This window comes from Orycteropus afer, unplaced genomic scaffold, assembly GCF_000298275.1.
Source record: "Orycteropus afer afer isolate SDZICR_OR568_19922 unplaced genomic scaffold, OryAfe1.0 scaffold00001, whole genome shotgun sequence".
In the NCBI taxonomy this organism is placed as follows: Eukaryota; Metazoa; Chordata; class Mammalia; order Tubulidentata; family Orycteropodidae; genus Orycteropus; species Orycteropus afer.
In genome coordinates, this window is record NW_006921588.1 from 31,288,888 (window position 1) to 31,315,312 (window position 26,425).

The 26,425-nt window shown below is 37.6% G+C and overlaps 2 protein-coding genes across 2 annotated transcripts in view; one reads left to right on the plus strand and one right to left on the minus strand.

Annotated features, from left to right (window-relative positions):
* The window catches only part of METTL5 (methyltransferase 5, N6-adenosine), a 21,239-nt gene extending 5,684 nt beyond the window's left edge, over positions 1 to 15,555 (plus strand). The window contains exons 2-7 of the mRNA XM_007945082.2: positions 5,468 to 5,582; positions 6,190 to 6,371; positions 7,289 to 7,371; positions 13,465 to 13,516; positions 15,037 to 15,086; positions 15,517 to 15,555. Of these exons, the coding sequence (XP_007943273.1) occupies positions 5,468 to 5,582; positions 6,190 to 6,371; positions 7,289 to 7,371; positions 13,465 to 13,516; positions 15,037 to 15,086; positions 15,517 to 15,555 (521 nt within the window). The remainder of the gene's footprint in view (positions 1 to 5,467; positions 5,583 to 6,189; positions 6,372 to 7,288; positions 7,372 to 13,464; positions 13,517 to 15,036; positions 15,087 to 15,516) is intronic.
* A 64-nt stretch (positions 15,556 to 15,619) lies between these two features.
* Positions 15,620 to 26,425, minus strand: part of SSB (small RNA binding exonuclease protection factor La) — a 17,556-nt gene continuing 6,750 nt past the window's right edge. Inside the window, exons 6-11 of the mRNA XM_007944980.2 lie at positions 18,672 to 18,743; positions 18,269 to 18,311; positions 17,357 to 17,497; positions 16,789 to 16,975; positions 16,533 to 16,664; positions 15,620 to 15,708 (exon numbers count right to left, since the gene is read on the minus strand). Coding sequence (XP_007943171.1) covers positions 15,620 to 15,708; positions 16,533 to 16,664; positions 16,789 to 16,975; positions 17,357 to 17,497; positions 18,269 to 18,311; positions 18,672 to 18,743 — 664 coding nt within the window. The remainder of the gene's footprint in view (positions 15,709 to 16,532; positions 16,665 to 16,788; positions 16,976 to 17,356; positions 17,498 to 18,268; positions 18,312 to 18,671; positions 18,744 to 26,425) is intronic.

Here is a 26,425-nt window from a genome sequence, read left to right on the forward strand (position 1 = left end):
TTTACAGAGCAAATTTACTTTCCATACAGCAGTTCACATACACTTTGTCTCATGACATTGACTACAATTTACCACAATGCAACAGCTCCCCTCCCATTTCCTCCTCATAGTTAACTCTTCCCTGTGTCCTTCCCTCCATGCACTCTTGCCCCCTGAGCTATGTCCCTGTGCATAAATAGCCCTTCTATTCTCCCATGATTGTTCTCACCAAAGAGTGTATCTACCTAGTATAAATGTTCACCTCATATGTCTGTCTTTTGTTTAGCTGGAAGCCACAGGTGTGGGTTCAATTCCAGACCTGAAGGACAGCTAGGGACCATAGTCTCAGTGGTTCCATCAGGCTCTATCAGACCAGCAAACCTGGTCCCTTTTTATTTTTTTTCCCCCAAATGATTTTGAGTTTTGTTCCACATTGTTCTCCCACACTATCCAGGATCTCCTACATAAATCCCCCTCCAAGTGGTTGACAGTGGTAGCCGGGCACCATGTAGTTCTTCTGGTCTCGTAGTTGTATACACTGAGGATCACATGGTGTACCAGTTGCTTGGACTAATTGTTTCCATAAATCTTTGGTTTTCTTCATTCTTCTTTGCTCTGGATAAGGAGAGACCCATTGTTACATCTCGACGGCCACTTGCAAGCTTTTAAGATCCCAGTTGCTACTCGCAAAAGTAGAGGTGGAACAGTGTTTTGTGTAGTGTGTTATGCCAATTGAGCTTGATGTTCCCTGCAAGTATGGTCCTGAGCCCACAGGTTCAACTGCTTGTTCGTTCTGGGCAGCTGGCTGTGACCAAGAAACAACTACAACCTTGTCCCTTGTCAGCTCTACTATACACATGGAAATTCTTACAGAACATACAAAGACACTTGTAGAAACATTATCTGTCAACCCTATACATGGTCTTGAGCACACTCCCCCTGCGTAGACATACCTAATAGTTCAGCCTGTCCACCCATCTATCCACCCGTATAGCCATGTTTGCCTGAACTGACAACGCAGTACTGTACGTGTGCAAAAGGGTTCATCTTTGTTGTCTGTACCTCCCCTGTACCTCTCTATGCCTTCCTCTTCCTCAGTGCCACCACGTTGATCACTCACTTTTGGTATATTGTTCTTCTCTTCACCCAAATTAATACTTGTCTCTACCTATGTAACAATGTTCCCTTCCCTCCCCTCCCACCCCTGGTAACCAACAAAGAAAATTTCCTTCCACAGATAAACCTTTCCTTGACTTTTTACAATAATGGACTAATACAATATTTGTCCTTCTGTGAGTGACTTATTTCACTTAGCATAATGTCCTCCAAGTTCATCCATGTTATGCAGTGTTTTGCAGATTCTATGTTATTCATTAGGGTTGCACAGTATTCCATTGTGTTTATGCACCATAGTTTGGTTATCATTCTTCAGTTGATGGACACCTAGGTTGTTTCCAACTTTTTGCTGTTGTAAATAGGGCTGTGGTGAACGTGGGTGTGCGTATGTCTGTTCTTGTCCTGGCTTTTATTTCTTTAGGATATATACCTAGTAATGGAATGGCTGGGTCAAATGGTATTTCTAATTCCAACTTTTTAAGGAATCGCCATACTGCTTTCCACAGTGGTTTTACCATTTTACAGTCCCACCAGCAGTGTATGAGAGCCCCAGTCTTTCCTCATCCTCACCACCATTTGTTATTTCTGTCTTGTTGAACTTTGCTACTAGTGCTGGGGCAGGTTTATTTAACTCTTTACTCTACATTTTAGTAGACTTCTGATTGGTAACTTTGACTGAAGCAAAACTGGCCGTCATGTCTGGTCTCATTGTGACCCATGAGGACAGCATAAATACCACCAATTTTGTTAATAATTTACAGGGGCATTTGGAAGAATTGATTGAACAAGATGGTGACAGGATTCAATCCAGAGTTTCAGTTAGTGTAGCCATCCTTTCAAATGTCTCTTGAGCCAAGGCATAATTGCACTTAATTTTGTCATCATCCAAACAGAAACTGGCACAAAACTACTGTTTGAGTCGAGGCCAGTCATTTCCATTTAAATTATGACTTTAATGTCTTCTGGCTGTACGGATTTTTAGTGACATCCATTTTTTTTTTCAAATAACAATCTGTTATTTCACACCCAGTAAGTAACATGCTTATGGATATGCTCATTCTTTGAGATACCAGCTTCAAATACTAACCCCTGCAGCAATAGTCAGGCCAGCACAGTCTGTCTGAGATGACCCTGTAATTATGTTTTTGATAAAACTTCTAGATCCTAGGGCATCAGTAATGGCCAGTAATTCTTGCTGAGTTCAGATATCCACAGGGAGAGATCATTGGTGTTACTTACGGGGCTCATTTTCTAGCAATATATCAGAAAATGGAGCTCTGGTAGTGTAGTGTCTAAGGCACTTGACTGAGAACCAGAAGGCTGGTGGTTCAAATCCACCAGCCACTCTTCGGAAGGAAGATGGGGCAATCTACTTCCATAGTGATACTACCTCGGAAACCCAAGGAGGGGTCGCTGTGAGTTGGGTCTGACTTGACGGCACATAACAACAACAACATATCAGAAAATATTCTGTTATTATATAGAGAATTTTCAATTATTAATTTTCAGGAGTAGATTACTAGGCTTCCTAGTCTGTCTTAGTCTGGAAGCTTTGCTGAAACCTGTCCATCATAGGTGACCCTGTTGATCAGTGAAATATTGGTGGCATAGTTTCCAGCATCTAGCAGTGTGCAAGTCAGCACAACATGACAAATTGACAGACAGGTGATGGTACTCATGCTTAGCCTTCACTTTATTTAAGTCCCTTGTATGTTTGAAAGATTCCTTTTCCATCTTTGCCCTGCTTCTAAATAGTTCTCATATCAAGTCAACCTCATACGTAGGTTGTGAGTACGTGTCTGTTGTCGTTAGGTGCCGTTGAGTCAGTTCCAACTGATAATGACCCTGTGTACAACAGAACGAAACACAGGCTGGTCCTGCATCATCCTCACGATTGTTTCTACACTTGAACCCATTGTTGCAGCCACTGTGCCAGTCCATCTTGCTGAGGGTCTTTCCTTTTTCTCTGACCCTCCACTTTACCAAGCATGATATCCTTCTCCAGGGACTGGTCCCTTCTGACATCTTTGCTCTTTAAAACTTGCCGCAGATTTTCCCAGTGCAGTATGACATCTGATTTTTTGACTGCTGCTTCCATGCATGTTGATTGTGGCTCCAAGTAAAATGAAATCTTTGACAACCTCAGTCTTTTCTCCATTTATTGTGATGTTGCTTACTGGTGCAGTTGTGAGGATTTTTGTTTTATGTGGCTGTAGATTATACATATATGTGTCTAAAGGCTACATTGCAGATACAGGTGTTTTCTATTCCGGTTCTAGCTTGAACTCATGATACCTATACCCTGATGACAAAATTGTTGCCAAATAGATCTGTTCTCTTTAAATGTTAATGCTGTTTGATATTAGTGGTTTCTAGACTTGTGGAAGACACAGATCAGTAAAATTTCAAAACAATTTTACAGACTGATGTAGTGTTGCCCAATTTATATTTTGACAAGGAAGGATATTTTTTAAAACCTGTTTACTCTTTTTTCATTTTAATTTTTATTGTGATTTGAGTGAAAGTTTACAGAGTAAATTCATTTTCCATACAGCAGTTCACATACTTTGTCTCATCACATCGACTACAATTTCCCACAATGTAGCAGCTCTCTTACCACTTCCCCCCCTTAGTTACCTCTTCCCTGTGTCCTTCCTTTCTATGCACTCCTGGCCCCGAGCTGTTGCCTTGTGCATACACAGTCCTTCTATTCTCCCATGATTGAGCTCTCCAAGGAGTGTATCTACCTAATGTAAATATTCAGCTCATATGCCTGTCTTTTGTTTGTCTGGAAGCCACAGGAGTAGATTCAGTTCTAGACCTGAAGGGCAGCTAGGGGCCAAAGTCTTCAGGGGTTTCACCAGGCTCTATCAAACCAGCAAACATAGTCCCTTTTTTTTTTTTTATGATTTTGAGTTTCATTCCACATTGTTCTCCCACTCTATCCAGCATCTCCTACATAGACCCCCTTCTGACTGGTTGACCGTATTAGCCAGGCACCATCTAGTTCTTCTGGTCTCACAGTCATATAGGCTGAGGGTTGCATGGTGTACCAGTCCTTTGGACTAATTGTTTCCATGCATCTTTGGTTTTCTTCATTCTTCTTTGTTCTGGACAAAGAGAGACCCATCGTTGCATCTAGATGTCCGTGTGCAAGCTTTTAAGATCCCAGTTGCTACTTGCCAAAGTAGGACATGGAACAGTGTTTTTGTGTAGTATGTTATGCCAATTGAGCTTGATGTCCCCTGCAGCCAAGGAAGGTCCTGAGCCCACAGGTCCAAATACTCGCTCCCTCTGGGTAGCTGGCTGTGGCCAAGAAGTGATTACAACCTTGTCCCTTGTCAGCTCTACTAGGTACCTGGGAATTTTACAGAACATACAAATATACTTGTAGAAACATTGTCTGTCAACCCTATACATGGTCATGGGCACACTTCCCCCTGCATAGACATACCTAATAGTTCAGCCTGTCCACCCATCTATCCACCCATATATCAGTGTTTGCCATCACTGACAACTCAGTACTATATATGCAAAAGGTAAAACCTGTTTACTCTTATCACCCTTTTATATATACATATTATATATAAAACTAGTATTTCAACATCAAAGTGTGTGTGTGTATGTGTGTGTGTATAAATATATATGTATGTATATATATGTGGCAGCTCTGGTAGCATAGTGCCTAAGGCATTGTACTACTAACCAGAAGGCTGGTAGTTCAAAAACCCACCAGCCACTCCTCAGAAGGAAGATGGGGCAATCTACTTCCGTAGCGATACTGCCTCGGAAAGCCAAGGAGGGCTTGCTATGAGCCAGGTCCAATTTGATGGCACATAACAACAACATATGTATGTAGGCTCTGGTAGCATAGTGGCTAAGGCACTTGACTGCTAACCAGAAGGCTGGCGGTTCAAACCCACCAGCCACTCCTCAGAAGGAAGGTTGGTTAATCTACTTCTGTAGTGATACCGCCTCGGAAACCCAAGGAGGGGTCACTATGAGTCGGGTCCAACTCGACGACACATAACAACAAACAACATATGTATGTATGTATATGTGTATGTTGTGGCAATGTTTTAAACAGGCTGAGGAAAAATAACATTTGACCTTATTTTTCTCATTTTATCTCATAGACTGGTCAAAGTATTGGCATTATTGACATCATTAGTAGAGACTAGTTTTTGGAAACCACTGCTATATAGTGTCCTATATTGTGGTGCCTCTTACTACATACCAAACTATTACATCATTTTTTTAAGTAATCTGGAACACACTTGGTGGTAGATAAAATATACAAGACCAAAGTAATTTTGGAAGGGTTTTGTACAAACTGGATTTTGCTTATTTATTCTGTTTTTTTATTTTTTAGCATGTATGCTCTATACAATCCATAACACATATGATGACATTGAAAATAAAGTGGTTGCAGATCTAGGATGTGGTTGTGGAGTGCTTAGCATTGGAGCTGCAGTGTTAGGAGCAGGGTAAGTAATTCAGTATATACTATTTGGGTATGAGGTGGCTTTAATAAGAAGTATATGCAGGATCAATTGAGTTATGTTTATAGATCTACAGCATGAAGTTAGGGGAGCAAGAATCTGATACTGGGTACATTTTGAATAGGCAGATGATCAAAACAAACTACAAAAAAAAAAAAAAAAGTAAGTTAACAGCAGCAATCAGATGCTTCCCTTTTATACAAAATCTGAGTTCTAACCCCTCACCAGGTTGGGAAATCTTGCTGTTGAAGAACAACACTCATTGTCAATTGGATTAAAATTGTATTTTTATGCATTTAACATGTACCTTTACATTTATTTGCCAGCCATTCCCTTTTCACCTCCAGGAGGTATTTTTGTAAACACACTATGCTATTTACTTTTTTTTTAACAAGCAACATGTGAAAATTGGCATAGCCATGCATACCAAAATACCTCCCAGGGCGGAAGGAGCCGTTGGCAAACAACGTAGGAAGTCTGTGTTGTTTATGTCAAAATATGGTATGTGGTAACCCAGATAGTTTCATGTTTGCTTTTTTTCTTTTTTAACTTGGGAGGTAGAAATAGTTATGCTTTGTGTGTATTTATATAGGTTGTGTGTTGGGTTTGACATAGATGAAGCAGCACTGGAAATATTTAATAGGAATGTGGAAGAATTTGAGTTAACAAATGTTGACATGGTTCAGTGTGACGTGAGTGCATTATCTAACAGAATGTCCAAGTCATTTGATACAGTAATCATGAATCCTCCCTTTGGAACCAAGAAAAATAAAGGTTAGTAACAAGAATCAGATACACTGGTGTATTTCTAGAAAAGCAAGATTTTATCATTGATTATTTGGGCTAAATGATTAATCACTATTCATTAAATAAACCAATATCTTACCTTTATTGTTAGTACAATTTCAATTTAGTGCGTGACTAGAGAATTGGATTTTTCAATTTTTGTTATTTCCAAATTTATATAAAGTCTTTTATTCATTTATTATTTATACTCTCTCTGCTTTCAAGAATGATTTGCTCTAACTTTATCATTGATTATGAAACCTGTGAAGAGTTTTATACATTTAGACTCTTTTTTTAATGCTTTAACACATCCAAGGGTTTCAACATGTGCTCATCAGTAACAGTGACTCACTGTGGCTATTTTATGTGTTGTGGGCCAGAGGATAGGGAGTCATTACGAGGAGGGAAAGATGGAATTTTAAAAGTTCCCCTAGATGATTCCAGTTACTGCTCTTCTTCTATTCTATCTTTGAAATCATTAATTTGGTATATAATATTAAAAACTGTACTTTAGCTTTAATTTACCAAGGTAATATAAATTCTGGGAGCTCTGGTGGCGTGGTGCCTAAGGCATTTGACTGCTAACCAGAAGGCTGGCAGTTCAAACCCACAAGCCACTCCTCAGAAGGAAGGTTGGGCAATCTACTTCTGTAGTGATACTGCGTTGGAAATCCAAGGTGGGGTCACTATGAGTCGGATCCAACTCGACAGCAATGGGTAATAAAAATACTAGTTTTACTCTATCAACCTTAAAAGAATATGCATTTTTTAAAATTTGTATCCTGTTCTATTGCACAAAGAATTTGGAATGGCTATTTTGGAGTTTAGAAAAAAATGTTTATAAACCTGTTAACAATTTTTCTATTTTGATAACAAGTATATAAGAGCTTTATTTTTCTTTACAGGGATAGATATGGCTTTTCTGAAGATTGCTTTGGAAATGGCAAGAACAGCAGTATATTCTTTACACAAATCCTCTACTAGAGAAGTAAGTTCAAAGAATTATGGTTTATTTTTAAATTTATGACACTGTTTAAGGATTTACTCTAAATTCTAAGTATCACAGTATCTGTTTCTTCTGATGTTTTTAACACTGGCACTTATCGATACTAAATTTTCCCTTTAATTGGAATCTGTGAGCAGCTTTTTCCCAGCCTATATAGCAAATTTTGGAGAGTCAAAAATCTGTTCAGACAAGAACTGCTGGCAGGACAAGGACTGTAATTCAGAGTCAAAGAAGTGTGGTATAACTAGGATTACAATATGTTCTGGTTTATCTGGGTAAGGCTTAGTTGGTGCCTGTGATCCCAATGCCCTTGTATGGTCTCATGTACTTAAGGGAGGCAGTAAGACCTGGTTTAAGAATGCTGATCCTGCCTATACGACTATGAAGCCAGAAGAACTAGATGGTGCCCAGCTACCACTGTCAGCCACTCAGAGAGGGATCTATGTAGGAGATGGTGGATAGCATGGGAGGACAATGTGGAACAAAACTCAAAATCATAAAAGGGACCAGGTTTGCTGGTCTGATAGAGCCTGGTGAAATCCCTAAGACTATGGCCTTTCAGGTCTGGAATTGAACCCACTCCAGTGGCTTCCAGCCAAACAAGACAGGCATATGAGCTGAACATTTACATTAGGTAGATAAACTTCTTGGAGAGATCAATCATGGGAGAATAGAAGGGCTCTGTATGCACAGGGAGATAGCTCAGGGGGCAGGAGTGCATGGGAAGGAAGGACACAGGGAAGAGGTAACTCTGGGGAGGAAGTGGGAAGAGAGCTATTACAGTGTAGGAGATACAGTCACTATCAAGAGACAAAGTGTATGTGAACTGCTGTATGAAGATGAATTTGCTCTGTAAACTTTTACTCAAATTACAGTAAAATTTAAAAAAAAAAAAAAAGAATGCTGATACTGGAACTAAACAGGTCTGAGTTCAGATTCAAATCTCTTCCATTTATTCTTGTCAGCATAAAACACATGCAAGTGTTTAAGATGTATTCCAGGACATTGGTGGGAAGGAGGAGGATTTTTTTCTCCAGCATCAGTATAACATGCTGCTGTTGTTGTTATATGCTGTCAAATTGGACCTGACTCATAGTGACCCCTCCTTGGGTTTCCAAGGCAGTTCATCACTACAGAAGTAGATTGCCCAACCTTCCTTCCGAGGAGTGGCTGTTGGGTTTGAACCGCCAGCTTTCTGGTTAGCAGTCAAGTGCCTTAGGCACTAGACTACTAGAGCTTCCTCAGTATAACATAGTGATTAAAAATTCTGGGGCCAGAGTGCAAGAGTTCATATCCAAGTTCTGCTGCTTCCCCATTTGTGTTAATATGGACCTAAGAGTACCTTATATACTTCACGTGGTTGTTCTGAGTTAATATTTATAAAACACTTAGAACAATGTCTGCCATATGTAACTGTTATGTTAGCTGTTACTATTCTTTAAAGCTTTTATATATATATACATACCCACTCACTTATTGACACGGTTAGGTTCCAAAGACCAGGTTGTTTTTGCAAAAACAGGCATTATGTGAAAATGGAGGATGACTACAACATCACTACCTAACTGCCAAATTACAACTGACCCTTGGAAAACATGGGGTTAGGGATGCCAACCCATCACGTCTTCAAAAATCTGATTAACTTGATTCCCCCCAGAATTTAACTACTCAGAACCCACTGTTGACCCTACCAATAATATAAAGTTAACACCATTCTTGCTGTACAAATTCCAAGGCCAATCTTGTAAACCAAAGGTTAAGCAGTCAGCCTTGTTATCAACCTTTTTCTGTACAGCTTGTCAGAACATAGATTTTATCCAACTCATATACAGTTGATGCAGCCCAAGTAAAATGTGCTGGCAAAGCATAATATAATTAAATAGCAAAATCTAGTTATATGAATGAATTCCTGAGCCTCATTACTAAGAAGTAACACCTTCATTGTTTGGTGTTGCCATATTCAACCACTAGGAGGCAGCATTATCAACACTGCCTCAGTAGGCCTGATGGTTGAATTTTAACTTGAGTATTCCATTAACATAAATACATTTTTCTTAAGATGGTACAGAAGTGTTTTAGTTAGCACCAAAAAAAAAAAAAAAAAAAAACCCAAACCCACTGCCATCATTGATTCTTACTCATAGAGACCCCTGTTGGGTTTTTGAGGTGGTAAATCTTTACGGAAGTACTTCTGTAGTTTTGCCCCATGTTCCTTATGCAGAGCTGCTGGCAAGTTTGAACTGCTAACCTTTAGGCACTGCACCAGAGCACCTTTGAGTTAGCACTAAATAATTTTAAGAAGTTTATCTGGTGTAGGTTGTGCATGCTACAGAAGTATGAGAAATGAATTTCTAATGTTTACAGTCCCTATTTTATGCTGTAAGCTTATAATTTCAAGCTCTGATGGTGTTGTGCTTAACTATCGTGTTGCTAACCAAAAGGTCGGTGGTTCAAACCCACCAGCCACTCTGCTAGAGAAAGATGGGGCAGGTCTGCTTCTGTAAAGATTTACAGCCGTAGAAACTGTGGGCCTGGTCTACTTTGTCTTATAGGGTCACTGAGTTGGAATCTACTTGATGGCAGTGGGTTTTATATTATTAGTAAAATTGGCACCTAAGCTCACCTTAAACCCTTTGACTATAGGCCTGTATCAAAATTGCTTAAAAATGCTTAGTTTAAAAAAATAATAATAAATTCTTGGCCCTCTATCTGTAACATAGGTGGATTTGATAAAAAAATTTTATTATTTTTATTTTTGCAGTGTTTCCTCCTCTCCCTCCCACCTCCTGGGATTTGTAATTTTTTGATAGGAACATTTAGGTGAAAAATGAGTATATCTTGGCAAAAATGCAAATAACTGTGAGACTCTTCAAGCTGTTGCCCTGTCTTAACTGGCATCGACAATTTAGTTCTTGGCTTACAGTGAGATTTGACATACTTAGCAAAGTAACGTTGGCACTGTTTTTCCCATGTTTTCTCCCAAACTCAATCCACCACTCATTCTTTTACATTTCTGCCAGAACTAACCATATTCCATTGCATAATGTAATAATCTTAAAAAAAAAAAAAAAAACCTCCTTTACTAACATTAAGATCAGGCAGCAAAAAAATGCTTCCATAATTTATTTCTCACAAAATTATCAAGGACCCAGAGTTCATTAAATTATTGTGTTTAAAGTCTGTATACTTTTAAAAAAAAAATTCTAAAATTCAAAGTAGGGAAAAAATTTGCCAAGAACTCTAATTATTTAGTTCAGGGGAAAACTATAGGCACCAACATATTAATGCCAGTATTATTTAGAATGTTGGAAATAATTAACCTAAGATGTTAGGGAAAATTATTTTACCAACTTGATGCCAAGAAGTATAATTAAGATGACAAGGAGGTCTTGTGGTACCAATGAACAAAATGAATATTGGTTATCACCAATATAGTACTTCTGGCAAATTATATATACATTATTTAGAGGATTATGGGCAACTCTCTTTTTTGATTTTCGCTGATATTGGAATGTTGTATATGTACTAATTTTTTAATCCAAATACATCTTTTATATAATAAATTAACTAAACTCTTGTATAGTTTAAGAATTTTAAACTTATACTAGCAGCTAACGTATTTGGGGCTATGTGTGCTACCACAGTTCAAAGTACTTTTGTGATTTTGGGTGCAGGTTTACAGAGTAAACGTTTTCCACTCAGCAACTTATACACATCTTATTTCCTGCCACTGGTTGCAATCCTCACAATGTCTTCACCCTCCCTCCTTGTGGTTACCTTTTTCCCTGTATCTTTCCTATGCATTCCTGCTCTGTGAGCTTTCTTCCTGTGCAAATGCTGCTCTTCTGACCTCCCATGGTTGATTGTTCTCAGCAGTGTACTTACCTAATTTTAATTGTTCACTTTGTAGCCCTATTATTGTTTGGCTACAAGTAAAGGTAGGAAATGAGGTCAATTTCAGGCCTGCAGGATACTTAGGGGTCATGGTCTCTGGGGTTTCACCATTCTCTATCAGATTAGTTATCCTGGTCTAGTTCAAGGTACTTTTCAGTCTTCAGCACCAATCCAATGAGATATACCATTATTATCCCCATTTGACATATGAGGAAACTGAGACAGAGCAAAAATGAGTATATCTTTACGAAGAATGGCAGAGCTACAGTTCAAATGCTGACATTCCACTTCCAGAGATCATGGTCTAAACTACTATACCTACCACCGTGAATTTCCCATGGACAGAGACCTCTGCTAAATCATTTCCAGAAGAATAGCTATTAGTGAAATAATGCTACAGAAACAGTGTGAATACATAGATCCTTGGGTAGATTTCAGAAATAGCCCTATCACTTGAATATACTTATACTTTGGTTTAGATTGTTAACTATAATTATATGGCTTGATGTCTTATTTTTTCAGAGATACTACCCACCAGTTGAAGCTCTTATAAGTGTCTAAATTCTAATGAAGGTCCCTAGGTGGTACAAGTGATTTGCACTGGACTACTAACCTAAAGGGAGCTCTGGTAGTGTAGTGCCTAAGGCATGTGATTGCTAACCAGAAAGCTGGTGGTTCAAACCCACCAGCCACTCCTTGGAAGGAAGGTTGGGCAATCTACTTCTGTAGAGATACAGCCTTGGAAACCCAAGGGGAGGTCGCTATGAGTTGGATACGAGTTGACGGCAGTGAGTTTGGTTTTTTTTACTAACCTAAAGGTTGGTGGTTCAGAGCACCTAGTGGTACTATGGAACAATGGCCTGACCATCTGCTTCCATTAACATTATAGCACAAAAATCCCTGTGGAGCAGTTCTACTCATAATACTTCGGGCTGCCATCAACTTGACAGCAGTGGGTTTGGGTTTTATTTTTTTAAGGTGTAGTTTAATCTTCTGTGGATGTATTGGTGCTGGGTGGCCACCAACACTTGTGATTCAGGCTCACGAAGCACGGACTCAACATCCTTGCTGACTCCAACACTTTAAAATTCTGAGATGCTCATCTGAACAAAGATACGCTTGTCTTTTCAAGCTCTTTATACTCAGCTTTGAGCTTGCTCTGTGGTATTCTTCCTTGCATTGGGCAACCCATCCTATAATTCTTCCTTATAGTCACAGAGGTCTGCTGTGCATGGTATAGTGCTGAAGATGCCAAATGGTGAAACTGAGTTGGGGCTACCACCATAGCCTTGTGATCTCAAAGGGCCTTCACATACTCAAGTCACATACCTCTTGCCTTTTTGAACACATCCCAGGCTCTTTGGAACTTAGGTATTTTATCAGTGACTCCAGGTATCAGGATTAGAGCAGCATCAAACTCTGCAAGGAAGTCCTTAATTGCAGCTAAGGTGGTCATCTTGTCATCTCTTGCAACAAGATATACTTGGCCATAAGGTGTTGACCTAAACCACACATCTGTGGTGAGGATGCCCACAAGGAGGAAGCTTACATATTTTCTGATGTCAAGTGCATGATACGGCACATGGGTCGTGCTTACTGCAATGGCAACTTTTAAAAGTATTGAACCTTGACTCTGCAGTGGTTGTCTGCCTATTATCTTGAACATCTTTGTGCAACATTATCAAGATGTTGAGTTCTGCGTGATAAAAGTTTGAACTGCTGCTCACTGTCATCACAAACTGGCTTTGGACCTGTGGCCTGTCCCAGTATCTTGGCTTCCAACTTCAGGATTTCACTGTCCCAGATTGATCCATCACATGTATCACATCTGGTACATCATTAAATCTGTCTCGGGAGGATGGAGAAACAGCACATAGTATCGAGGTACATACTGTGTGGGTTAAGTACATCTTTTGGATGTCAGTAACATAGCAAGAGCAGTGCAAGGACGTGTTCTCCAACTGTTGGTGCAACATGATTGACATCACTGGTAAGTAGCTCCAGCAAAGAGCCAGAGGTTCTTGTGATGGTATCAGAGAGGATGGAGATACCAAGGCATGATCTGCTTAGCTGTTCCAGATTTTTAAAATTCTAATAAAAATTTAAAAGTCCAAAAACATACTGATTATTAGTAAACAAAAAATTTAAACCAGCTCATTTTAACATGTTATTTATATTTAGCATATTCAAAAGAAAGCTACAGAATGGAAAATCAAGATGGATATTATAGCAGGTAAGACCATGAATTTTACTTTTCTTACAAAACAAATCCCAACTCTGATTATGTAAAAGGGCTGACATGCATTAGCACGACCAAAATTTTTATACAGGTGCTAAGAAAAGGCATTATAAGAACATCTTTTTTTCAGTATGGCAAAATGTTTTTGGTCGTTAATGGGTTGAAAATGGGGTAGAAGTAGGTTGAACGTATATCGAAGTTTGCTTGAAACTGCCCCAATTTAAGCATTTTACCAAAAATTTTTACTAGTGCCTACGTATTTGTTCACTACAGAACACTACATAGCATCACATCAATTAAAAGCATGGGTTTTGAGTTGGTGAGAACTCAGTTTGAAATACATTTATAGAAAATGCTACCACTGTACCACCACACAAGCTTAAGAACTGCCTGGATAACCTTTCCATTTCAATTTTCTAATTGTCCCTGAGTTGATGAGAAGTTAAGACTTTAGAAAGCATTTTCTTTCTTTTTGTGGGAGTAGAATATAAACATTCATACTATGATTGAATTATATTTGATACGTTTTTATTAGTAAATTGGGTAATACAAACACCAAAATGGGAAAAACAAAACTAAAAGCTAACTATAATCCAAATAATTTTGAAAAGCCTGAAATAAGAGTATAATAGGGGAAAATGTTTTTTACACAATAGTAACTATGAATTGGCACTATGTTAAATATGTAAGTAGATACTACTACTGCTCATAGTAATTAGTAATGTAACAAGTCTGATGTGTTATTATATTCAGTATTGCTCATTCCTTACCTCGCTTAAGGTCTTACAATGTGTGATATGAGGCACTTAGTACAGTCCTAACAGTATACCTAACCAGAGCTTTGCCACTCCAAGTACTTGCTACTCGACCATCAGCATTCATATCATTTGGGAGCTTGTCAGAAATAATTTCAGGACCGACCCAGACTTATCTGCAATTCCACCAAATTCCCAATTGATTTGATTGCACTTTAAAATTTGAGAAGCTGTGATCTAGATGGTTAGAATTAATGTTACAAAAGTTAAGGATAGGTAGACTGTCAACCTTCTAACATTGATTAGTTTTAATAGTTTAAAGAACTTACATTATTCTTCAGAAGAACATGAAAATGGGTTTTCATTTGAATGCTTAGTAGGTAAATACTTTTAGTAAAATCAGGATCAGAATTTTTTCACATAAGTATGGTTATTAGGACATTAAATTAGAATAGATGATCATCAGGAAATATTAAAAAGCTACTGTAATTTTCATAGGATATATTTATCTATTCTTATCCTTCTAATCATCTCCCCATAATCTCAAATTTCAGTTTAAATGGCCAAAATTATAGAAGGTACACCAAGATCAGTTTGCCATGGCTAATCCTGGGGATACAGCAAGTCAGACTTGGATGAATTCAAGTGGCAATTCTAAAATGTTTGGCTTACAAGCATTTAGTACTTCCTTAGTTTTTTAAGTCAGATGGTTCTATGTTTGGAAATGTAATTTTTACCCTTATGTGTCTTATTTTACAGAATTGAGATATGACCTGCCAGCATCATACAAATTTCATAAAAAGAAATCAGTAAGTCTCTTGATTCTGGCCTAACTAACTATATCCATTATGAAAAGCTTTTCCATTAAGTAACTCTTTCTTCTGTTATCAGGTTTTCTTAGTACATAAAGCAAGCAAGCCTAGGAAACAGGATATAATTTAACTAATAAGATGGACTTATAACCAAACAAACAGCCTATACTGTGGCAGATAAACTTTTCTTGAATGCTTTGAACACAATGAAAAGGGAGGGAGGGAAAAAACCTAACTTTTCACTCTTTTTATATAGCATATATTTATTTTATTAAAGTTTATACTAATATATTCTCATATTAAAAAGGTAGTTTAGTGGAAGAACCTTTTGATAATTGAATCATCTGGTAACAGAGCTATACATTAAAAAAATCCTCATTTAAAAACAAAAAGACAAACAACAAAAAAAAATGTTCTTTTCTTACAGGTGGACATTGAAGTGGACCTAATTCGGTTTTCTTTTTAAAAAGCTCCAATGACAAAAGTAGATTAAAACCTAAATTAAATGAATTTTAAAACAGTTTACTAAACTACTGGTCTCCTGTACCGTTTTCTGTTTTTTGTTGTTTTGATGCAGGTTCTTCTCCATCTGTTTCTTCTCTCGCTCTTTTCTCTGGTCCTACACAATAACAGAGTTAATTTGTTTAATTCAATGTAAGCATTACTTGATTTTAATACTGAGCACAATTACTAATAAGAATTCTGTTTCAAAAAATTAGCAACTATATATAGATAAGAAAGGAGCTCTGGTGGCATCATACTAAGGCACTTGACTGCTAATCAGAAGGTCAGCAGTTCAAACCCACCAGCCACCAGCACCCCCACAGAAGGAAAGTGAGGCAATCTACTTCCATAAAGTTTTATAGCCTGGGAAACCCAAATGGGGGTCATTACGAGTCAAAAAAGACTAGATGGCAGTGAGTTTTTTTGTCCCTAGATAAAAAGATTAAAAAAAAAAAAACTATTCAAGAAAGAAAGAAAACAAATCAGACCATAAGTATAGACTAGTGGCCACTGAGTATTTCTTGTCACGCATTCCCCTAAAAGAATTCCGCAATAATGATGTATCCCTTTACACATTTTTAAGTTGACATTTAAAGCTATTTTTTCCCTAAGTAACTACTAAGGTTTTAACTTCCAAGCATATTGTACGCATCAACATTTAAAAGTAAAACTATAAAAATCACTCCTAAATAAACCCCAGCAACTTCTCACCTACATCAGTGAGAAAAAGGTTTTCTTCTAGTATAGACCTTTTGATTCCTGATTCTGTCTCCCAAATCTCATCCTTCATTTGTCAAACAAACATAACTGGAGTAAATCACAGTAATTCAAGACTGCCACTTTAACAGAAGTTGAAAAACCACCTCACTGCTTTCCTGCAAATAATTTCTCAGAAAGGTACAACTTTCTCATGAAACTACAAAAAGACAAAAAACTTACCAGCTGCACCATTTTCATCACATTCATCATCACTATCAAATTTCGTTTTCTTGCCCTGAAACTGTACTTTTCCTTTAGCAGATCCAGTCTGGGCAATCTTATTTCCCTTTCCTTTCCCTTTAAATTTGCGACCTGTAGAGACATAATTGAGAATTAAGAAATTTTTAAAATCTCTGGCTAATGTTTTTTTGAATACAGATTAAAATTTTTACTCAAGTAAGTGAAATAAAATATCTGAGAAAAATCAGATAATGACCCTTTGACTTCCATTTGTTTAGGGATTCTTGATGATCTTCCATAATTTTTTTCAATGCTGCTTTTTCTACCTCTCCTTCTAGTACTTCCCATGTTACTTCTTTGTTCCTTAATTGCAGGTTACCATTACTTGCATCTTTGGCTTTATCCAGTACTTCTTTAGCTTTTTCTTTGAATAGAATTACTCCCTACATCAAAGACAGAAAACAAAAGGCACACCATTAGTTTTTGAAGTCTTGCAGTTAACTTTTCTTCACTCAATTCATTTTTCCTATCCTGCAAATCTCCTATGCCATTATCAGTTTCAATGGATTTTACAGAACATTAGGAAAATGAAACAGAAACTTACATTCACCCATAACAACAGTTATTCATAGTATAATCCAGAAAATATCAGACATCAAATCTAATGACTCCAGAAAAGGAGTAAGTGATCAAGTAAAAACTATTTTTAAACACATTACTTAAAAAAAAAAAAACAAAGGGAAACAGGACTTTTGAATTTTATCTTCTAAAAGACCAGTATCTATGAATTTTTAAACTGACTACTAAAAAACATGTTTCCAAACCTCTTTTGCGCCTCTGACAAAATCTATCCATTTTATTTCTCCATGAGTTGAGAAAAGGATGTGTAAATCTTCTCTACAGGTCTGATCATCTAAGTCACCCGAAAACTTCAGCAAGCAGCCCATCTTTTCTTCTAGAGATTTCTACAAAAATATACAAGGCAATCAAAAATTTCTTAAAAGTAAACACAACCAGAAATGGCTTAACATTCTATACCTATAAAGGACGATTCTGTATTTTAAAGTCGTTTAAATGTTTTTAGTTAAGTATTTTTCCTTTTTTCTACAATAGCTTCTCATTTTAATGTTCTTCTACAAATGATAGTTATATGCTATCTAAAATCTGTTTATTACACAAACCAAACTCATTGCCATCAGGTAGATTCCAACTCACAGCAACCCTCACTGGGTTTCTGAGGCAGTAAATCTTTACGAAGTAGAGTTCCCCCATCTTCATTCCATGGAGCAGCTGGTGGGTTTGAACCATCAACCTTCTTGTTAGCAGTCAAATGCCTTTGGCACTGCACCACCATAGCTCCTTAATTTATTATACAAGGCAATCAAAAATTTTCTAAAATAACCACAACCAGAAATGGCTTACCATTCTTTACCAACTCAGGTTAATGATTTTAGACAGTATTACTTGTATACTTAATGCAATGACAGCTATAAGGTTTCTTGTACATCTTTTTATACTTTTGAGTTATAAACGACTTGTGTGTATGTATGTATCACAGCTATCAAGTCAGATCCAACTCATAATGACCCCTCCTTGGGTTTCTGAGATGATAACACTATGGAAGTAAATTGCCCACTTCCTTAGGAGGAGTGGCTTATGGGTTTGAACCACTAGCTTTCTGGTGAGCAATCAAAGCTCCTATAGATTGCTTAGATACCAGTAATAATTATACTTACCATTTCAGCATCTTCTGCTAACTTCTGTTTTTCTTCTTGCTCTCTAAAATAAAAACACTGTTAACCACAACCTGTTTCATTAGTATATAAAAAATTTCAATCCTTATTAATAATACTTAAATCCTAATGATAAAGTTAATCCTGAATACTATCACTAAACTACTTAATAATCAAAGCCATTCCTCAGGCTTTCTAATCATCCAATTCTAAACTGCCATTTATATGTGACCCCCAGATTATCAAAGCAACTTAAGACCCTAATGTTTCACTAGCAAAAGAAAGGCTTCTTACCACCATTTTCTGAGCTCTTCATCAGCTCTTCACAGAACTACTAATCGTACCATGATCAAAGCTCTAAGGAATTGAAATGTTATGACTAGTTCAATATACTGATGGTACTTACTGTTTAGCTCGTAATTTAGCTTCCACTTTGTTTTGTTTTCTTTCTTCATTCTTTTTTGCAAAGTAATCTTCCCTAAAGGACACAAATATGGAGGCTAAGATCATGAGGACAAAGATAAAATTGTTTATTACGTCAAATGATTTAAGATGTGGCACAGCAAGGAATACTATGTGCATTATGTGCATTTTCTAGCAACATAATTAACCAGTTACAAATTCAAAATATACCAAGGAAGCTATCATGTTTATTCTGTGTTGTTAAAGTATAATTTACGTAACATAAAATTTACCCTCCTTTTAATCGATGTGTGCAACTCACTGGATTTTATATAGTCAGATTTATACAACCACCACCATGATCTAATTTCAGAACATCTTCAACACTCCAAAAAGAAACCCCGTATTGATTAGCAGTCTTATGTTGGTGTTTATCATTCATGTATGTTTAAAAAAAACATTGCCGACAAGTCTACTCCAACTCATAGTAACCCAATGGGACAGAAAGAACTGAACTGTCCTACAGGGTTTACCAAGGCTAGAAATCTTTACAGAAGCAGATTGCCACATCCTTCTCCTGTGGAGCAGCTGGTAGGTTCAAACAGCCAACCTTTTGGTTGGCACCCAAGCACTTAACCACTGTGCCACCAGGGCCCCTTACCTTCATATATAATGGGGTAGGGTAATCAGGAGTCATATAAATAACGTTTCATACAATTTATCACAGTATTGATTTCACCAAAGGATAAAATTCTAAAATCCCAAGAATAAGAGCAATTATGAAAATCGTAAGTTAAAAAATAATTTTGAGGGTTTAATACTGATATATATATATAATTCATTACATTTAACCAAGTTTGGTACAACACATTTAGATTGTCTATTGCAAAAAAGGGCACTATAACCCTATAATTACAAGCTCTGGTGGCATAGAGCCTAAGGCATTTGCTAACCAGAAGAATGGTGGTTCAAACCCACCAGCCACTCCTTGGAAGGAAGACTAGGCAATTTACTTCCATAGAGATACTGCCTCGGGAACACAAAGAGGGGTTGCTATGAGTTGGGTATGACCTGACAGCAGTAAGTTTGTTTTGTTGTTTGCATGGCCCTATAACTAACTTCATAAAAATCCTATTGTTTGTCCTCATTTTTTATGTATACATACACGTGTATACATATGTATACATGGTAAATAGTATGACCCACATCCCTGAATCCTTTTATGGTATAAAATTGGAGGGATTATAACCCACCTCCACCCCCCAGAAAACAATTATGGCCATGAGGTAATCTTTAAACTGAAAAAATCCCCTGAAGTGATCTTTAATTAAACAATAGTTTAACTTAGTAAAGAATTTTTGCCTCTTTTAACATTGTGCTATTTTAAAGAATTATCTGTATGTGATCAAATTGACAACAGCAACTCTGAGGACAGCGAGTTCATGTTAATGGTTGAGGAGTAATTTGGAAAAAGATGGCAAAAATGGTTATAGAAGTTGAAGAATGTAATCAATGTCACTGAATTGTACATGCAGAAACTGCTGCACTGTTGTATGTTATGCTTTGTATATTTTCACCAAAAAAAAAACCCCAACAACATTGTAGGCATATATAAAGTCAATCACAGAAGGACAAATAATATATTAGTCTGCTATTGTAAAAAGTCAAGGAAAAGTTTATATATAGAATGAAACTTTGTTTTGGTTACCAAAGATGGAAGGGAAGGGGAGGGAACCCTGATCGATAGGTAGAGACAAATATCGATTGGGGTGAAGGCAAGGGCAGTGTCCCAAATGCAAGTGATCAACACGGTGGCATTGAGGAAGAAGGTGACACAGAGAAGTACATGGGAAGTACAGACAACAAAGATGAATCCTTTTGCACGGAGTACTAAATTGTCAGTGTGGCAAACACTGATCTATGGGTGGATAAATGGGTGGACAGGCTGAATGATCAGGTATGTCTAGGCAGGGAATAGTGTGCCCATGACCACATATAGGACTGGCAGACGATGTTATCTACAAGTGTATTTGTATGTGCTGTAAGAATGTCCAAGTACACAACAGAGCTGACAAGGGCCAAGGTCGTGATGACTTCTTGGCCACAGCCAGCTACCTGGAGGGAATGAGTGAGTTGGACCTGTGGGTTTGGGACCATAGGTCCAGGGGACATCAAGCTCAATTGGTGTAACATACTACACAATAACACTGTCCCACATCCTACTTTGGTGAGTGGTAACTGGAATCTTAAAAGCTTGCAAGCAGCCAACTATATGTAATGACAGGTCACTCCTCATCCAGAGCAAAGACAAATGAAGAAAACCAAAGATGCATGGAAACAATTAGTTCAAGGGACTGGTAGACCATGCATTCCTCAGCCTATATGACTATGAGACCAAAAGAACTAGATGGTGCCCAACTAACACTGTCAAATACTCAGAGGGGGATCTGGGTAGGAGATCCTGGGTAGAATGGGAGAACAATGTGGAACAAAACTCAAAATCTTTTTTTTTTTATAAAGGCCAGCTTTGCTGGTCTGACAGAGCCTGGTGCAACTCCTGAGACTATGCCCCCAGCTGCCCTTCAGGTCTGGAACTGAACTCACTCACGTGGCTTCCAGCCAAACAAAAGACAGGCATATGGGCTGAACATTTACATTAGGTAGATAAACCCCCTGGAGCGATCAATCATGAGAGAACAGCAGGGCAGTATATGCCCAGGGAGACAGTTCAGTGGGGAGTACTACATGAGTGGGAAGGACCCAGGGAAGAGGTGGCTAGGGGAAGGAAGTGGGAGGAAAGCTGTTACACTGTGGGAAACTACTGTCAATGTCATGAGACAAAATGTGTATTAACTGCTTTATGGAAAAAGATTTGCTCTGTAAACTTTCACCCAAATCACAATAAAAAAAACTTTTTAAAATAAATACATTGTAGGCATATGTAGAGTATGAGAAGGAAGAACAGAAGAAATCTAGGAAACTCCTATGGAGAGTTCCGTTAAGATGGTGGAATAGGCAGAAAGACTGCCAAGACCCTCTTTCAACAAAGAAAAGGGGAACCAATTAACACCGATACAGAAGATAATCCTGGACCCCTGACCCTTGAAGGGAAAGATATAGAAGTGGACTAAATTCCAACCAGGAGAAGAATTTGCATGAAAACACCAAGAGAGACATACGGAGCTGCGGCAAGGCAGCAATCCTCACTGCACAGACAGCTTGGATATTGCTGAGTAGTGGTAGGACCTAAGAATTAACCTAAAAATCAGCCCTGCTATCCAGGGACTGCACAGAAGACTGCTCAGGTGGCTGGGGAATAAAAGGGGAAGCAACAAAAAGGAAGGCGGGCTGAGCTGTGGACTTCTCTCTGTCCAGAGGGGTGCAACGATTTTGAATGTTTACAAGCGGCTTGACCATTTTGGGTATTTAAAGTGACAGCACTCTCCCAGATTCCAGGGATTTAAGAACAGGTCCCACTTGCCAGGAACCCCAAGGACATTCTGGACCTGCATGACTGGAAAGGTGTGACATTCCTCTTGTTACTCTTATACCCCACAAACGGAGGTGCGCTCATCCTTTAATCCCACCCACCTTCGGGCCGGCAGGGATTCCATCCCAATCTGTGTGCTCGGACAGAGCCTGGGTGCCCAGCCCCAATTTTTTTCTGTTTTCTGCATTTAAGTTTGTTTTTATCTGTTTTAAAACTATTATAATTATTATTTTTGTCCTTTTTACTGTTCCTTGTTCTTCCCCTCTCACGTTCTAGTTTTCAGCTTTTTTTTTTTTCCCTATTCCTGGTTGCAATTCTTTTTTTTTCTTTGTGGTTAACCCCATTCCTTGTTTTCTTTTTGCTTTTTTCCCATTTTTTTCTTCATTATTCTTCTCTACCTTTTTCTCTTATTGCCCTCTCCCCAGATATTGCAGGGTTTTTCCTTCTTTTTCCCTTTTCTCTTTTTTTGGTTACAGTTGCTGTGTGATTACAGAGTGTACTTTTTTGTCCATTTGCTTTTACTTTTTTGATGGTTATTCAATTGTTATTTTTGTCTAACTGAGTGGGAGACAGCAGCAGTCCCCATACAACAGAACTATACCCACACCTCCTGCAGCTTCACTTACTAAGTGAAAGCCACCACTTCCTTCTCCACCAACAGGCTAATGATAAACCACCACCGAAACAAGCCTGAATCACCCTTGGCTGTTGTTCACAAACAGTTAACAGAGATCTAAATACAACAATGCCACGACGTCTCAGAGACAACAGACCATCACAGTCCACACAAAAAGCAAGATAAAGTAGTAGTAACAAGGGAGCAGCATACAGAGCCAGAACACATCCCTGAGGAAGCGGCAGCACTGGAACTCTCTGATAAGGAATACAAAAGAATTTAGGTACCTTCAATGGATTGAGAGACAGATCAAGGAAAACACAGAAAACCCTAGAAGAATACTGGAAGAAAATACAAGAACAAAATGGCAAAATAAATGAAAAATTAGAAATGATTCTAAGCCTACAGATATAAATCCAAAAAATTAATACTAAAATGTCAGAAATAGATAACACATTGAAAGGGCAAAGAAGTAGAATTGATGCAATAGAAGACAGAATTAATGAGATTGAAGACAAATACCTGAATGCTTCTTTAGAAAAGGATCAATCAGAAAAAAGATCAGAACAAAATGAAGAAAGCCTAGGGTTCATGTGAGATACCATTAAAAGGAATAACCTACGAGTCATTGGAATTCCAGAACAGAAGGGACAAATAAACCACTGAGAAAACTGTCCAAGATTTGTTGGAGGAGAACTTCCCTGATATGATGAAAGATAAGAATATATCCATCCAGGAAGTCCAACGAACCCCAAACAGGACAGACCCCAAAAGAAAATCACCAAGACAAATTATCATAAAACTCATCAAAACCAAAGACAAAGAATTCTGAAAGCAACATGGGAAAAACAAAACGTTACGTACAAAGGACAGCCAATTAAGAATAAGCTCTGATTTCTCAGCAGAAACCATGCAAGTGAGAAGGCAATGGGATGATATATATAAAATCCTGAAAGAGAAAAATTTTCAACCAAGAATTATATACCCGGCAAAAATGTCCCTCAAATATGATGGTGAGATTAGGAGATTGCCAGATAAGCAGAAACTAAGGAAATTTGTTAAAACCAGACCAACCTTAAAAGAGATACTAAAGGGGGTCCTTCGAACAGAGAACCAAAAATAGTGAATACCAGCCAACCATTAATACACATGACAACATAACCCAGCAACCACAGCTATGGACATATCCAAAGTAAAATAAGCTTATAAGATTGTGAACTGGGAACCAGAGACATCAACTGGCAAGAGAAGACAACTACAAACCAAAAAGTGGGAAAATACTGTGTAGTTACAAAACTTCTAAATGGTGAGCAAGTCAAGAGAGTTGCAAGATAGGATGGACTGTTCTAAACTTGGGGAGAAAATTATAACTCACATGGTAACCTCAAAGGAAAATGATAAATCTTCCATCGCAATAAAAAAGAGGACAAGCACAAATATTCAGCAAATACTAAAACAGCAACAAAGGAAATGATAACACGATTCATAAACATAATGAGCTCAGCACAGAAAATAATATGGAACAAAAAAAACAAGGACACGATGAAAATACACATAACAAAATGACAGCAACAAATTCATACTTGTCGATAATTACACTGAATGCTAATGATTTAAATACACCACTCAAGAGAAAGGGAGTTGAAGACTGGATAAGAAAACAAAACCCATCAATATGCTGTCTACAAGAGACACACTTTAGACATAAAGAAAAAAATAGGCTAAAAATAAAAGGTTGGAAAAAGATACATCAAAAAAATGGCAACCATAAGACAGGAGTGGCAATATTAATTTTTGATCAAGTTGACTTTAAGGCAAAAACCACCATATGAGACAAAGAAAGACATTATATAATCATTAAAGAATCAATTGAACATGAAGATGTAACCATAATAAATAAATATGGACCCAATCAAAGAGCTCCAAAGCACATAAATCAGACTTTAAAAGAGTTGAAAAGCCAAATAGATGACTTCACCATCACAGTGGGACACTTTTAATACACCACTTTCAATGACAGAACAACTGGAAAGAAACTCAACAAAGATACAAAAGAGCTAAACAATACAATCAACCAACCTGAACTTATAGACATCTATAGAGCACTTCACCCAGCAACAGCACAAAATACATTCTTCTCCAGTGCACATGGAACATTTTCCAGGATAGCCCATATGCTAGGCCATAAAGCAAGCCTTAATAAATTTCAAAACACTGAAATACTGCAAAGCATCTTCTTAGATCATGATACTATCAAATTAGAAATCAACAATAGGAAGAACAACAGAAAAAGTAAACACATGGAAACTGAACAACACTCTCCTTGAGAAAGACTGGATAAGAAAAGAAACAAAAATTGAAATTCAAAAATTCCTTGAAACAAACGAGAATGGAAACAACATACCAAAATCTTTGGGACACAGCAAAAGCAGTGATCAGAGGCAAATTTATACCAATAAATGCATAGATCAGAAAAGAAGAAAGAGCCAAATTCAACACTTTAAACCAACATCTCCAACATTAGAAAAAGAACAGCAAGAAAACTCTAGTCACCAGAAGAAAGGAAATAATCAAGATTTGAGCAGAAATCAATGAAATAGAAAACAGAAGGGCAACAGAAAAAATCAAAAAGACCAGAAGTTGGTTTTTTGAAGAGATCAATAAAATTGACAAACCACTGGCAAATTTAACAAATTTGGGAAAAGAGGAAGAGAATGTAAATAACACGAATAAGAAATGAAATGGGAGACATCACAACAGAAACAATGAAATAAAAAGGATATCAAGATACTATAAAGTATACTCCAACAAATTTGAAAATCTGGAAGAAATGGACAGATTTCTAGAAACACACCATTTACCTAAACTGACCCACACTGATGCGGAAAAGTTGAACAGATCCGTAACAAAAGACGAAACTGAAAAGTCATCAAAAAATTACCAACGAAAAAACTCCTGGCCCAGATGGTTTCACTGGAGAATTCTACCAAACATTCAGAGAAGAACTGGCACCATTCCTACTCAAACTATTCCAAAACATACAAAGGGATGGAATCCTCCCTAACTCAATTTATGAAGCAAGCATAACCTTGTATCAAAACCAGGGAAAAACAGTACTCAAAAGGAATACTACAGACCAATATCCCTCATGAATATAGATGCAAAAATCTTTAACAAAATCCTTGCCAATAGACTCCAACAACATATCAAGAAAATCATTCATTATGAGCAAGTAGGGTTCATATCAGGTATGCAAGAATGGTTCAACATTAGAAAAACAATCAATGGTTATCCACCACATAAATAAAACAAAGGAGAACCACATGATCATATCACATCAATTGATGCAGAAAAGGCATGTAATAAAATCCAACACCCATTCCTGATCAAAACTCTCAAGCAAAATAGGAATAGAAAGGACACTTCTCAACATAAAAAAAGACATCTATGCGTAACCAACAGCCAACATTATTCTCAATGGAGAGAGACTGAAACCATTCCTCTTGAGAACAGGAACCAAGAATGCCCTCTACCACCACTTTTATTCAACATTGTACTGGAAGTCCTAGACAGGGCCATAAGGCAAGAAAGGGAAATCAAAGGCATCCAAATTGGTAAGGAAGAAGTCAAACTATCCCTATTTGCTGATGAT